Here is a 13,764-nt window from a genome sequence, read left to right as displayed (position 1 = left end):
TTAAGATTATTTTTTGTTTAAATTTTCTTTTAGCTACTGAGTACTTGGGTTTTAATAATACACTGTATTTATCAGTATTAATTTTTTTTAGCTACCTAAAATAAGGTAATTTGGTCCAGTTTTAATAAGATTTAGGGGGCATTTGGTAGCAAATTAGTAAATGTAAGGGAATGGAAACAAATTAGAAGGGGAAAGGGTAATATATAGTGTTAACCTTACTAGTTGTTTGGTATTACTAAGGAAACGTAAACGATTACAACCAATCCGTTTCCTCTTATTTGGCATAGATAACTTGGAAACAAATAACTTTCCTTATATTTTTTTGTTGTCTTTGCTAACTTTTGCTACACATTATGCAATGTAGAGCACCACTAATACTAGATATAGGCAAAGTCACATAAATTATTAATTACAAAAGAATTGAAATTCTTGCATTCCAAATTTTTTTTTTAAAAAAAATGTATTCAAAATCCGTTGAAACATTAACTCCATAACAACTTAGGAAAAAACTTTCTACTTCTTCTTAAGATCAATCGCATATTGTTTCTTCATATTAGTTGGAGCTTGATAGAAGATGCGGAGCTTATGTTCTTCCGCCATGAGAATTGTAGCAACTTTAAAGCCTCGGATGGAGAAATGTCATCTAACTTCATCACTTCGTCCAAAACCTTGTTCAATTTTTCATCCATCCTTTGCTCCCTTTCTTCCACTTTAGACCACGCACTAGCCATAGTCCCAAGATTAACATAGTTATTTTCAAATATCTTCCCAAAATTGTTGGATACATCATGGAGGGAGGCCACCAAATCATCATCATCATTCCTACACAAACTCTTTAAATCTACCTTGTTCTTTCCTTTCACCTTAGTCTCCTTCGCCTTTATAGAGCGTTTTTTGTATTGAGTAGTAGAATCACTTGCGGAAGAATGAATTGTAGAAGCCTTCACTTTTGCCATTTTTGAAGGAGTTATATGATCATCCTCTATCTTCATGAGGCATTTTCCGGATTGCCTTGTAGAAGAATAACTGTCCGAATGAGTAGAATTCACATCATCGTCTTCATCACTCTCGACATTCAATGGTTGCTTATCAATCTCTTGATACATATCTTCTATGGCATCAACGAATGACTCACTTACATCTCCGGTAGCTTTGTCTTTTGCATATATTTCTGCTAGAGTTTCATAATGAACGAATAAAACTCCAAGCAACCCCTTAGCTTTTTCTTATGAGTCTGCCATATAAGAGAGAATACAACAAGATTAATTCACAAGATTAATGCATAACTCTGTATGCAGCAACTGACTATATATGATTCTGACTATGTCTTCTCTCGTTAACTTAATACCATCATATCAGTAAACTATATCCTGACCCACAAACTGACTGAGCTTTGTGTAGCAAAACTGGGATTTAAAAAAGAAAAAAGAAAATAGAAGCATAAGATAGAAAAATAAACTATTGTATTAGATTTAAAAGTCAAAATAAAAGGAGTGAAGCACATGTAAGTCATAAAGTTAGGCAGAATTGTACTGAAAAATTCCTACAACTAGTAGCCATTAACGTGCAGTATGGTTTGATTTTTCAGCTGCTATTTTGGTGAGGATATGATACAGACCACACATGCAACTAGGAGAGATTTTTAAGCTAAGATAAACTATAATAATAATAAGCATAGAATGACTAAAAGTAGCAGACTCAGATTCACAAAAAACCAGGACTTTATTAAGCTAGACATTAACTAAATGAAATGTTTTGTACACCAGCTGAACACCAAAGCTGAGAATCTGAGACAAAACTACTTTGGATCAGAACTATCTTCAACAGAAAACACTACAACAGTGTTTTTTTTACTAAAAAAAGAAAAACTCATGACTGGTATTGTAGAGATCTCTAACAATAGAAAAGGCAATAAAAAAAAACAGCAGTTCACAATTCAGTTCATACCCTTACCCACCATCGAACACCGACTTATCTACTTGTAGAATCTTCTTCTCAGCATCCCATCCAAATCCTGAGGTGGATAACATTTCCGCCAATGCACTATATTTCTCCGACCAATGCTTGATCCTCGACTCAATGTGGGGAACCGCTCTCAAGCCACAATTAGGAAGTACACCATTGATCATCTCTTCCAACTTATTCATGTAACTATTCTTAAACCCATTCTCACACTTTCACTTCAGATCGCAACTCAACTCATGCAAATATCTTATTAGAATCGCATCTTCTTCATACGTCCAATACCTTTTATTTTTACCTCTTCCTCGATTGCTTGCCTCACCCTTAGCTTGACTAGCCTTTATCTGAAAAAATTGTAGATTAAAAGGTATAATAAAACTTAACAGAACAAATTACAAGTCAGATTATAATATAACTGACATAACAGACTACAAGGCATATTAGACAGAACTAAAACTGAAAAGATTAGAAGGCATGTTAGTTAGAACTGAACAAAATGGATTACAAGGCTGAAGAGAATGAACATAACAGAATGTGGAATTATTAAAAAACAAAATCCCAAAGGTGGGATTATTTATCGCAGACGCTCAAAAGGTGGGATTATTCCCATCAATTTTTCCTAAATATTATTCACTCTTGTATTCTTATTATTAAACTTCAAAGTGGAAGCTAATAAAGTATACAAGTTGAAGCTTCTTGTTGATTTGACTAATAACCTAAAAAAATAAACTTATGCTTAACGACAATATAATAAATGTGACAACTTATTCGGAACCAAAATATAAAGTATAATACTGCACATTAATACTATGAAAACAATTACTACTCCGTATAAGACAATGTACTCCATATAATTTTGTTCCATCAAATCAAAAGGTGCATGTGTGAGGTCAGCTAATACGTTGACGTTCTTTGGTTATTTCCTAGCTTTCACACAAGAACTTTAAAATCATGTGATTTTGTTGAGCATATCATAGTTAATTATAGGACCTAGAACACCTTTAACGGCTTTACATGATTATTTATAACTAAGTATACAATAAGTAATGATATACGATTACTTAATTAGTGACTTATATGGAACTGACCTTAACTTGGTCCACTTAATGTATTGATCGAGAAATTAGATCTAGCTATATACTTGTATTTATTTAATTTGGTACATAAATGCCTCTCATAATAATATCTTATAATTCCAGGTGTTATGCGAATATTTAATAATATTTCATTTTTTTTAATCAACCACCAATTTTTCTCATGGGTTGTATATATATAGTGGGTTTCAAGCATGGAATCATAACAACTCAACAAAACATAATATTTACATACATATACACCTTAAACTATCTAGCCTTGGCTATTTCATTTTTTCTTCCATTCTTAAACCATGGAACATACAACACTTGCATTGATACTTTCAATTTTGTTTATTTGCTTTCATTTAGTCCGATCATTTGTTAGTCACTCAACAAAGTCCAATAAACTTCCACCCGGGCCTAAAAGAATGCCAATTTTTGGCAATATTTTGGATCTTGGGGAGAAGCCTCATCGATCATTTGCAAATCTTGCTAAGATTCACGGCCCTTTGGTGAGTTTGCAGTTAGGAAGTATCACAACAATTATAGTGTCTTCAGCTGATGTAGCCAAAGAAATGTTTCTTAAAAACGACCAGTTACTTGCTAACCGAACCATTCCTGATTCTGTTAGGGCAGGAAACCACGACAAGCTCTCCATGTCGTGGTTGCCCATATCAGCTAAATGGAGGAATCTCAGAAAGATCTCCGCCGTGCAACTTCTCTCTAATCAACGACTTGATGCTAGCCAAGCCCATAGACAAGCCAAGGTCGAACAACTTCTTGCATACGTGCAAGATTGTTCTAAGAAAGGGCAACCCGTTGATATAGGGAGGGCCGCGTTTACAACTTCTCTAAACTTATTATCAAACACATTTTTCTCAACGGAATTGGCAAGCCACGAGTCGAATAATTCCCAAGAGTTTAAGCAACTCATGTGGAACATAATGGAGGAAATTGGTAGACCAAATTATGCCGATTATTTCCCCATTCTTGGCTACGTTGATCCGTTCGGCATAAGGCGTCGTTTGGCTGCTTACTTTGATAAACTCATAGCTGTTTTTCAAGACATAATTTGTGAAAGGCAAAAAATTCGATCAACCAAAGTTTCAAGTGAAAAACAAACGGGTGATATTTTAGACACACTTCTCAACCTTTATGATGAAAATGAGTTGAGTATGGGTGAGATTAATCATCTTCTTGTGGTGAGTAATTCTATTTCACTACTTCAAAAAAAAGTAATTCTATTTCACTCATTACTAATAATGTTATTGTGCATAACTTTTCACTTCGAAACATTCATAATTTTTGTTTGGTGTTTAAGTAAATTTTAGTATAAATAATGAAATAAATGAAAAATATAAGTCAATACTTGATATTTTAATTAGTCAATTTGAATGACAGTTTTTTTTCGGTTAGCAAGTGTAGATAAATTATTAATGTAAGATTTTATCTAGTTTAGGTATGATATTTTATTTCTCAAGGTTTTGAAATAAATTATCATTTACTCTGTACAATAATAGTTCTAAAGAATTAAGTCGGTATTAAAAGACACATATATACTCCTTCCGTTTCATAATGTTAGTTCCATATACTATTTTGGGCATTTTAAAGAGATCCACCCATATTGAATATGTTCTATTTTTAACTTAATTTTTTTTGGAGTTAATTGGTTGTGGATTGATGACATGGCTCTAAGTAAGGAAATCTCTACCTTGAATTATGTATTATGACTTATGCTTTTCAAAAAAAAAAAAAAAAAAAAAAACATAAATAAGGTAAACTAATTATGAATTATTTTGTACTTTAATGTTACATTCCAAATATCTTTTTTTTTTTTTATTTTATTTTATGTGATTGATTTCATATGAAACTAACATTATAAAACGGAGAGAGTAATATAATTTAATGTATGTAACCAACTTTAGGCAACAATATAAATTTAATACTTATTGCTGTTATTACCCTACAATAATAAATCACTACTAATCTGCTAGTTAAAGGTGCTTTTCAACATTAATTGGGCAGTGACGACTTGTTCTCCTAAAGCTGTTACGGAGTTTAATTTTTAACAACATTTTGACTTTCATGCGAGTTTATCTGTTTTTTTTTTTTTACTTTTTTATTATTGATTAGTAATATTGATATTACAAATGAGTACACATTAAATTATATATGAATCAATTGAGATTTTGAAAAAAATAAAATATATTGAGATAAATAAAACAAGACTACATACATGATTGTGTTTTACTTTGGTGTAATTTAAATCACAAAATATATATTATATAATACAAAAGTAAAAATGTTACAAGTATAAACAAGTAATTAAAAAAGAAATGGAGTATATATGCACTAATTCATTAATTACTTAACAGCTTTAATTTTTGTTAGGATAATTTGCTACCTAACTAAAAGTTAACAATTGCATAATGATGAATGTGTCACGTAGGACATCTTTGATGCCGGAACAGATACTACAGCTAGCACATTAGAGTGGGCAATGGCTGAGCTTGTTAAAAATCCCGGGATGATGATAAGAGTACAAAATGAAATCGAACTAGCCATCGGCAAAGGTTGCTCCATGGTCCAAGAAGCTGATATCTCAAAACTACCTTACTTGCAAGCCATCATCAAAGAAACATTGCGATTGCACCCTCCAACTGTATTTCTCTTACCTCGAAAGGCAGACATTGATGTAGAGTTATATGGTTACGTCGTACCAAAAAATGCACAAGTTCTAGTCAATCTTTGGGCCATTGGTCGCGATCCAAAGGTATGGAAAAATCCCGAAATATTTTCACCTGAAAGGTTTTTAGGGTGTGACATCGATTTTAAAGGACGAGATTTTGAACTCTTGCCCTTTGGTGCCGGAAGAAGGATATGCCCTGGATTAACTTTGGCTTATAGAATGTTGAACTTAATGATGGCTAATTTTGTTCATTCCTTTGATTGGAAGCTTGAAGATGGAATGAATCCAAAAGATTTGGACATGGATGAGAAATTTGGTATCACATTGCAAAAGGTTAAGCCTCTCCAAGTTATTCCAGTACATAGGAAACACTGCATGTCATAATTTGACATTATAATTAATATCTTAGAGTTAATTTTTTGCATGATTATTGGTTCTGTATTTCATTTAAGGAGAGTGACGAGTTAATAAATACGTAGTACGTACTCCCTTATTTTGTACTACCTCCGTTACATATTAGTTGCAACTTTAGGGTATTATTTCTGACATAAAATATTCCAAAGTTGCAACTAATATGTAACGAAAGTAGTACATCAATTATTTGAAATATTTATTGTTCTTGTACCAATTTTACAATTGTTATATATTAGTACAATTGTAGCTACACCTTTCAAAATTAGCTTTCATAGAAATAATTGTTCAAAGAAGTTCATTAATGTGTATCATAGCTAAATATATTATTAACTGCATGTTGCTCTATTACTCGATCAATTTTATTCATTGTATTACTTGATTTGATATTCAAACTGCTAAACCAACTTCTACGATCCCAATCTATTGTATCAATTTTTCGAATGTTAAGCAATATGTTAATTTATAGAGTAGTATCAAGGTTTTTTTTTTTTTTTTTTTTTTTTTTTTTTTTTTTTTTTTTCTGTCAGTATTAAGTACCAAAACATTATTAACTACTCGCTGCATAACCTTATAAGTTATAATTAATTATGAAGTACAAAAATATTGTGGACTGGTGGTACCTTGGATTTGAATTGTAGTCAAATTTCATTTATCTATCTATATCTATACTTAATATTTAAAAACACAAACCATAAACCGCTCCTATGCCACATGTTACCACAAATCACTCATATGCCACATGTCAAATCTCTTAATCTTTCAATAAAAATAGTTTTTTCATCTTCTAAACTAAAAATATAACTCAAACCAATATGTCATTTTATATTCCATAATATTCATGTATATATACCTAACTAAATTCCTTCCTCTTTTTCCACAGTTCCATTCTCACTCTCTCTTTCTTTTAAGTTTTAACAACGGTTATGAAGCAATTATTTCGTATTTTATATCAAAAGTTTTAACTATTGAAAAACATATCTACGTATAAAAATAACCTAACTAACAACCTCGTGCATTAAACGGGCCAAAATGCTAGTTTTAAATGGTAAAACGACTTATATATAAAATTAGAAGGAATGTTCAGATCATTTAATTGTAATGTGGATCTTATAATATTTAAGTTGTTCAATTAGTATATTAAATGTAATTTATTAAATAATCAAATGCTATGCTAATTAAGAATCCTCATATCCTCTTCAATCATTCACAATCAACGAACTCTAATGATCACTAATAAATAATAATGCCTTAATCGCACAATTATAGGCTAATTATTACTTGTTTAGCTTTAAGCGACATATATAATCGAAAAAGAACCAGCTCATTAGTTGCTCAGACCATGTGCAATTGTGCATATACGAAAACAGTTTAAAGGGGCGGCTACTTACAAGTTTGTCCATCTCTAAAGTCTAAATCAATAAATCATGTTAATTAGTAAATCTTACCTTTTTTTTTTCTTTAATAATAATATGTTTTAGCTGTAATACTTTTCATTTTACATGTGTTAAATTGCTAATGTATAGAGTTGAACTATATGACTAACTTATTTTCTATATAACATAGTTAGAATTACTCACGAGAGCATATTTAGAAGTCACTATTTTGGATGATGTTTTATGAAGAACAGTTTGGACCATTATCATAACTTTAGTATGACAAGTTGTCAGCAAAATACGCACTAGGTTTGGCCTCGATCCTTCTTGATCATTTTCTATAAATACCACTCGTCCACTAAATATAATGAAAATAACGTCATTTGCTCCGTTACTCTGTAATACTAATCCTCTACCCGTGGATAAATCTTGATTAGTACTCAGTTAATCCGATCCTAATAATTTCACATCTATTAAATTAAATGTCTACTAATTTATGTATGTATGTATACCTTCAATAGATTATGACAAAGTTGAATTGATCACTTGGCTAATGATTTGTAAGGAACATTAATCTCTTTTCAATCAATTCATTAAATTCACATAGTCCACCATTACGCATACTTTCTAACCATCAACCAAACCATATTAATATCAGATGTTGTCTTCATCGATCGAGTGGTTGGGCAGTCATATAGGTCACGTCCAAGAAAAATACGTTTACATGTATCATGCATGTCCATACAACGTTTGATTTGAGTTTTTTTTTCAAGAATATTTTGCCAAGTACATTAAATATTTTACTTTATTTGGATGTTTATTCAACTAATTATTATTTTTCTTTTGTGCAAGATGGAGCTAGATTCCGACATAACAAAATCAAATCACTAATTAAGATAAAGTAATCGTGCGTGGCATACTCGATTCTAGTCTTAGGAATGAAGTAGAAAGATTTCCCATTCCATTTGTTAGGTCATTTTTTTCATACGAGCTCGACAATGAGACAATTGAAGACTCGTAATTTTTAACACCTATCAGATTCCCGTATAAAAAAAAATGGGAGGAAAAGTAAAGGGATTTCCATCTTCAAAGTGTATTTAGAGATTGGGATCCCAAAATCAATAAAATTATAAATTTTTTCTTTACCACTAAATCAACACTGAATTGACACAATGCAATGTTTCTAAAGACTAATAACAATTGTATACTTCATATACATTTTCTTAAAATATACAAGTACTCCGTTATAGTCCGTATTCGGCCATAACAAAATGCCGTAATACGGAGTAAATTGACAAGGAGAGAAGGAAAATATGAAATCCAAACTTATCTAATAACTATAATAAGGAAAAATTAATCTGGGCTTTATCCCAACTGTAAACCTCCCTTTGATGTAAGCATGTTTAATGAGCACAACCAGCCAAGTGGAGTAGATACTGCATATTATGTGACATTATGTTATAAATTTTTCGATGTACCTTATTTATTTTGATAGGTACTCCGTACTCGTACACTAAAGCAAGTGGTCAATGGTTGGAAATATGACTTCTTTTGGCTATAAATTGACAGTACGAAATGGTCATATAAGGTGTTCCATGAAAAAACGGAAAAAGATATATACATGGAATCCTTTACGGTTGCATTTAAGAAATCTAAAGAAAGAAAGATTCAAAATTAATAAGCACTATTAATAAAACTGATCAACGTGTAATTTTTCCGTATATTCTCAAATTTATACAATTTTTGAGTTTTAACAATGAATTTAATAATTATATGTAGTCCTAAAGACAATATATATAATATATGTTTATTAAACAAAAGCATTGTTCTATTTCACAAAAACATGACTTTTAATTTTTCATAGACGAGTAACAAAATTTGATTCGTGATAATTGGGTATAATAAATATTTATATACCGGTACATGTTCTAGATTATTTATATACCGGATTACCGGTACACATTCTAGATTATCATTGGAAATAAAAATCATAAATGTAATGCACTTCATGTGTAACAACAGTTGTTTATTCTTGAATGTATTGTGCATAATGTGTCTCAGCATAGTATTTCCACGTTGCTACTAGTGCTAAATTCAACACAAGCACGAGTTATGGAGCAAGCAAGTTTAGCTACATACATCTTTAATTTCCTCACTTCGTTTATCTTTTAAATTTTTCCCCTCCTTTTGCTTTCACTTTCCTTATATACTTTATTGGAAAATTCTCAACGGTGACCCTTAACTTCTGCTACGTACCAATGGTGAACTCCCTTTTTATTTATTATATAAAATGACCCTAATTAAGAAATTTATCTCACATATGACATTAATGAGTGTTATTGATTTTTTTAAAAAAAAACTAACTATGGTTAGCTTTGAAAAAAAAATACCTAAGAATAAAAACCACCAACCCAACCACCACCTTCACCCTCATCCCCACCAAATATAGTCAGCACCACCTTCACCCTCACCGGAGCCACCAAACCCCATCATCTGAAACGCCGACCTCCCACCTAAATTGCCGAACCATCGCCTCTACCCTTTCCACCGCCTAGACCTAAACCCTAACCTCACAAATCTCTCTCCTCTGACCATTCCTTCACTGACCTTCGATCCTCACCGCTTCGCCGTGGGGTTGGTTTTGGTCGAGGAGGGATGGTGAGTTTAGGTTTGAGGTTTCGATTCTAGGCAGAAGATGGCGGAAGATAAAGAGAGAAGGTGGAGGAGATGGCGGAGAGGAAAGAGAGAGAGATCGGTGGTTTGGTGGTGTGGGGGTGGTCGTGTTTGGGTTCGGTGGTCGGGGTTCTAAGTTCGGCAACCCAGTGGTGGTGACGGTGAAAAGGACGAGAGGGAGGGAGGGTTGTAGGCGGGGATTTGGGAATTTGGCTTGGCGGTGGTCGAGGTGGAGTTGGCGTAGTGTCACCAGCTTTCGGGGGAGTCTGGGTAGCGTTGCCGGCGATCGATGGAACCTGGGGTAGTGTCGCCGGAAGGGAGATGGTGGTTGGGCAGGTGGTGGCTGGTTTTTGGTGGTTGGGGTTATTATTATTTTTTTTTAAATATAATTCTCACCATAGTTAATATTTAATGAAATAAAGTTATGAGTGAGATGAAATTTTTAACTAAGGTCGTTTTGTATAATAAAAAAAAAGGGAGGTCGCCATTGGCGCGTAGCAAAAGTTGGGGGTCACCGTTGAGAATTTCCCTACTTTATTTGGCTGATTGTGACATCCGTCAACTCAAATTTATTTTGTTTATATCTAAACTATTTTAAAATCTCTAGAGTGTAGATTCTCCTCTACCAAAAAAATTATACTCGTGTCAGAATTACGTTCAGCATGAATCACAAGTTCACACTAGCAATTATGTTCACTATTTTGTTTTTTTACTTTTACTTTTGCGAAAAAAAAACTTCTTCCATTCCAATGCCAAACTTCCCCCCGGGCCTAAACCAATGCCAATAATTGGCAACATTTTCGAGCTCGGGTAGAAACAGGGTCGTCTTAAACTTTTTGGGAGCACTGTGCTATAAAAAATATATGAAGTTTTGATTGCTACATTTTTATCCATCTAAAATTTAAAATAATACAACTAAATAGGTGAAAATTATCGAAGGGTATAAACAGCACAAAAAAATTGAAAAAAAAACTAAGTCGGAGATTAAAATTATCAAAGGGCATTAACAAAATAAAAACATTATGAAAACACCAAATAAAAAAAATAAAAATAAAAATCGGAAAATTAGGGTATAACGAAAAAAAAGTGAAGGGGAAAGGATTCGAATCATAACTTGGTGGAAGGGAGACATCCAACGGATTAAATGCACTACCAACTAAGTCAACTTGTTGTTCAACAATTTAATCTCCTTAAGAAATATATATATACACTATCTGAAATTTCAGATTTTGATGCCCCAAATAAAATAAGGCCTTGTGCTGTTGGGCTGTTTGCACAGCCCAATAGCCAGCCCTCGCCGGGTAGAAGCCCCACCGATTATTTACTAATCTTTCTAGAATATATGGTCCTATTCTAACCCTAAAATTAGGCACTATTACTACTATAGTCATCTCCACTTATGAAGTAGCTAAAGAAATGTTTTTGAAAAATGACCAATCCCATTGTAACCGAACAATTCCAGATTCCTATCAAGGCAGGAAACCACGACAAACTCTCGATGTCTTGGTTGCCAGTTTCCACAAAATGGCGGAAATTCCGAAAGATTACAGCTGTTAAATTGCTCTCTACTCAAAGTCTTGATGCTAGTCAAGCCCTTAGGCAAGCCCAGGTGCAACAACTTCTTGAATATGTACAAGAATGTTGTAAAATTGGAAAACCAATTGATATTGGTAGGGCCGCTTTTACCACCTCACTTAGTTTGTTATCAAACACATATTTTACAAAGGAATTGGCACATCATAGTTCTAGTGCTTCCCAAGAGTTTAAGCAGCTAATGTGGTGCATCATGGAAGAAATTGGACGTCCTAATTATGCTGATTACTACCCAATTCTAGGCTACATTGATCCCTTTGGCATTCCTCGTCTATTAACATCGCACTTTGACGAATTGATTGCAGTTTTTCAAGATATTATCCGTGAAAGACTTACAAAAGAGCAATCTTGTACTAGTGCTGCTACTACTGATGTGCTAGACAGTCTTCTTAATCTTTACAAGCAAAAGCAATTATGGATGAAATAAACCATCTTCTTGTGGTAAGTCATGCCTTACCTTCAAAATTGAGACTATATATATATATATTATTGTACGTTAAACGTAAATGAATTTGATATTGATAGGACATTAGTTATGCGGGAACAAACACTATTGCTAGCACGTTAGAGTGGACAATGACAGAGTTGGTGAAAAATTCGAAAATAATGACAAAAGCTCAAGAAGAAATCAAACAAGCCCTAGGAAATGATTGTTCAATAATTAAAGAATCAGACATCTCAAAGCTACCTTATTTGCAAGCGATCATCAAGGAAACATTACGATTACACCCACCAGCCGTATTTCTATTGCCTAGAAAAGCCAATAGTGATGTACAACTATATGGATACGTTGTTCCTAAAAATGCACAAGTACTAATTAACTTATGGGCCATAGGTCGAGACCCTAGGGTATGGCACGACCCAGAAGTATTTTTTTCCTAAGAGGTTTTTAGCATGTAATATTGATATAAAAGGTCACGATTTTGAACTCTTGCCTTTTGGAGCGGGAAGGATGATTGCCCTGGATTGAATTTAGCATGTAGAATGTTGAACTTAATGTTGGCTACACTTCTTCAATCCTATAATTGGAAGCTTGAAGATGGGATGAATCCAAGAGATTTAGACATGAATGAGAAATTTCAAATTTGGGATCACATTGCAAAAAGTTAAGCCGCTTCAACTTATTCCGGTCGCAAGGTGATGCTTCACGCAACATGGCTTTGGCCAGCCACCCTGATGCGTATTTTTGATGGTTTTTATTTGATGGAAGGATTTGAGTGATTTTAATGGTGGAAATTCGAAGGATAGTCTTGGAAGACAACGACTTCTAAGTTTGATCTTAGGAGCAACGATCCCAAAACCCTAGTTAACAACTAGTTTGAACCTTAACAAAATTCTCTTAGGCAAATGCTCATAAATCTCAACTTTAATTTAATTCATAAAACGTCTTACCACAATAATTGACATACGACTAATATATATAGGAAAATTAAATCTACCCTACTTGCTCCGCAAGCAAACTAAATAAAATCTCTAACAATTAATTAATGAACCAAGATAGCCCACTAATCAATTAGCACAACTTTGGAAGCCCAAGGCCCCATAACTATTACTAAGACAATAACTAAAAATATTATTAAAACTCACTTGTAAAACCCCCACTTTAAGAGTAAGGTAAAACCAAGAGAGTACCTAAATAAAGCAATAAAGATAGTTGTGAGAAAGGGTTACTCGATTCACATCATTCCCTCCCTCTTAAAAAAAAAAACTTGCCCTCAAGTTTCGTTCGGAAGACAAGGCACCAAGTTACTAGCCCTCATAGTAGCACAAATTCCCGCTCCAAGAAGTACTTGAAAAGTATCATAATTCTCCCTATGCACAATCTTGAAAGGTCCTTCCTCTAATATGTCATTCTTACCTTTAGAATTATTAAAGATTTTTTGAGAATTCAAAGATAAGAAAACATAATCACCAATCTTAAAGGGATGTTGGTTTCTCAATGACAACATATTAGCCCTTCTTTCCTTTTGTCAAGTTAAGCATA

General features: G+C 33.1%; 2 protein-coding genes and 1 pseudogene across 2 annotated transcripts; 2 read left to right on the top strand and 1 right to left on the bottom strand.

Annotated features, from left to right (window-relative positions):
• Positions 1 to 2,634, bottom strand: LOC110740015. Its single transcript, XM_021920496.1, has 2 exons — positions 1,948 to 2,634; positions 1 to 1,234 (listed from the first exon to the last, which is right to left on the bottom strand). The coding sequence occupies exon 2, from the start codon at positions 1,104 to 1,106 to the stop codon at positions 549 to 551; it is 558 nt and encodes a 185-aa protein (XP_021776188.1). The 5' UTR covers positions 1,107 to 1,234; positions 1,948 to 2,634; the 3' UTR covers positions 1 to 548.
• A 568-nt stretch (positions 2,635 to 3,202) lies between these two features.
• LOC110740013 (cytochrome P450 76AD1-like) lies at positions 3,203 to 6,607 on the top strand. The gene is made up of 2 exons (XM_021920495.1): positions 3,203 to 4,240; positions 5,488 to 6,607. The coding sequence occupies exons 1-2, from the start codon at positions 3,350 to 3,352 to the stop codon at positions 6,109 to 6,111; spliced, it is 1,515 nt and encodes a 504-aa protein (XP_021776187.1). The 5' UTR covers positions 3,203 to 3,349; the 3' UTR covers positions 6,112 to 6,607.
• Positions 6,608 to 10,209: 3,602 nt separating this feature from the next.
• Positions 10,210 to 12,921, top strand: LOC110740139 (annotated as a pseudogene).
• The last annotated feature ends 843 nt before the right edge of the window (positions 12,922 to 13,764 follow it).

The sequence above is a fragment of the Chenopodium quinoa genome, unplaced genomic scaffold, assembly GCF_001683475.1.
Source record: "Chenopodium quinoa cultivar QQ74 unplaced genomic scaffold, ASM168347v1, whole genome shotgun sequence".
NCBI classification, from domain to species: Eukaryota; Viridiplantae; Streptophyta; class Magnoliopsida; order Caryophyllales; family Amaranthaceae; genus Chenopodium; species Chenopodium quinoa.
The sequence above is the reverse complement of the archived record's forward strand: the minus strand, read 5'-3'. Positions and strand labels throughout refer to the sequence as shown.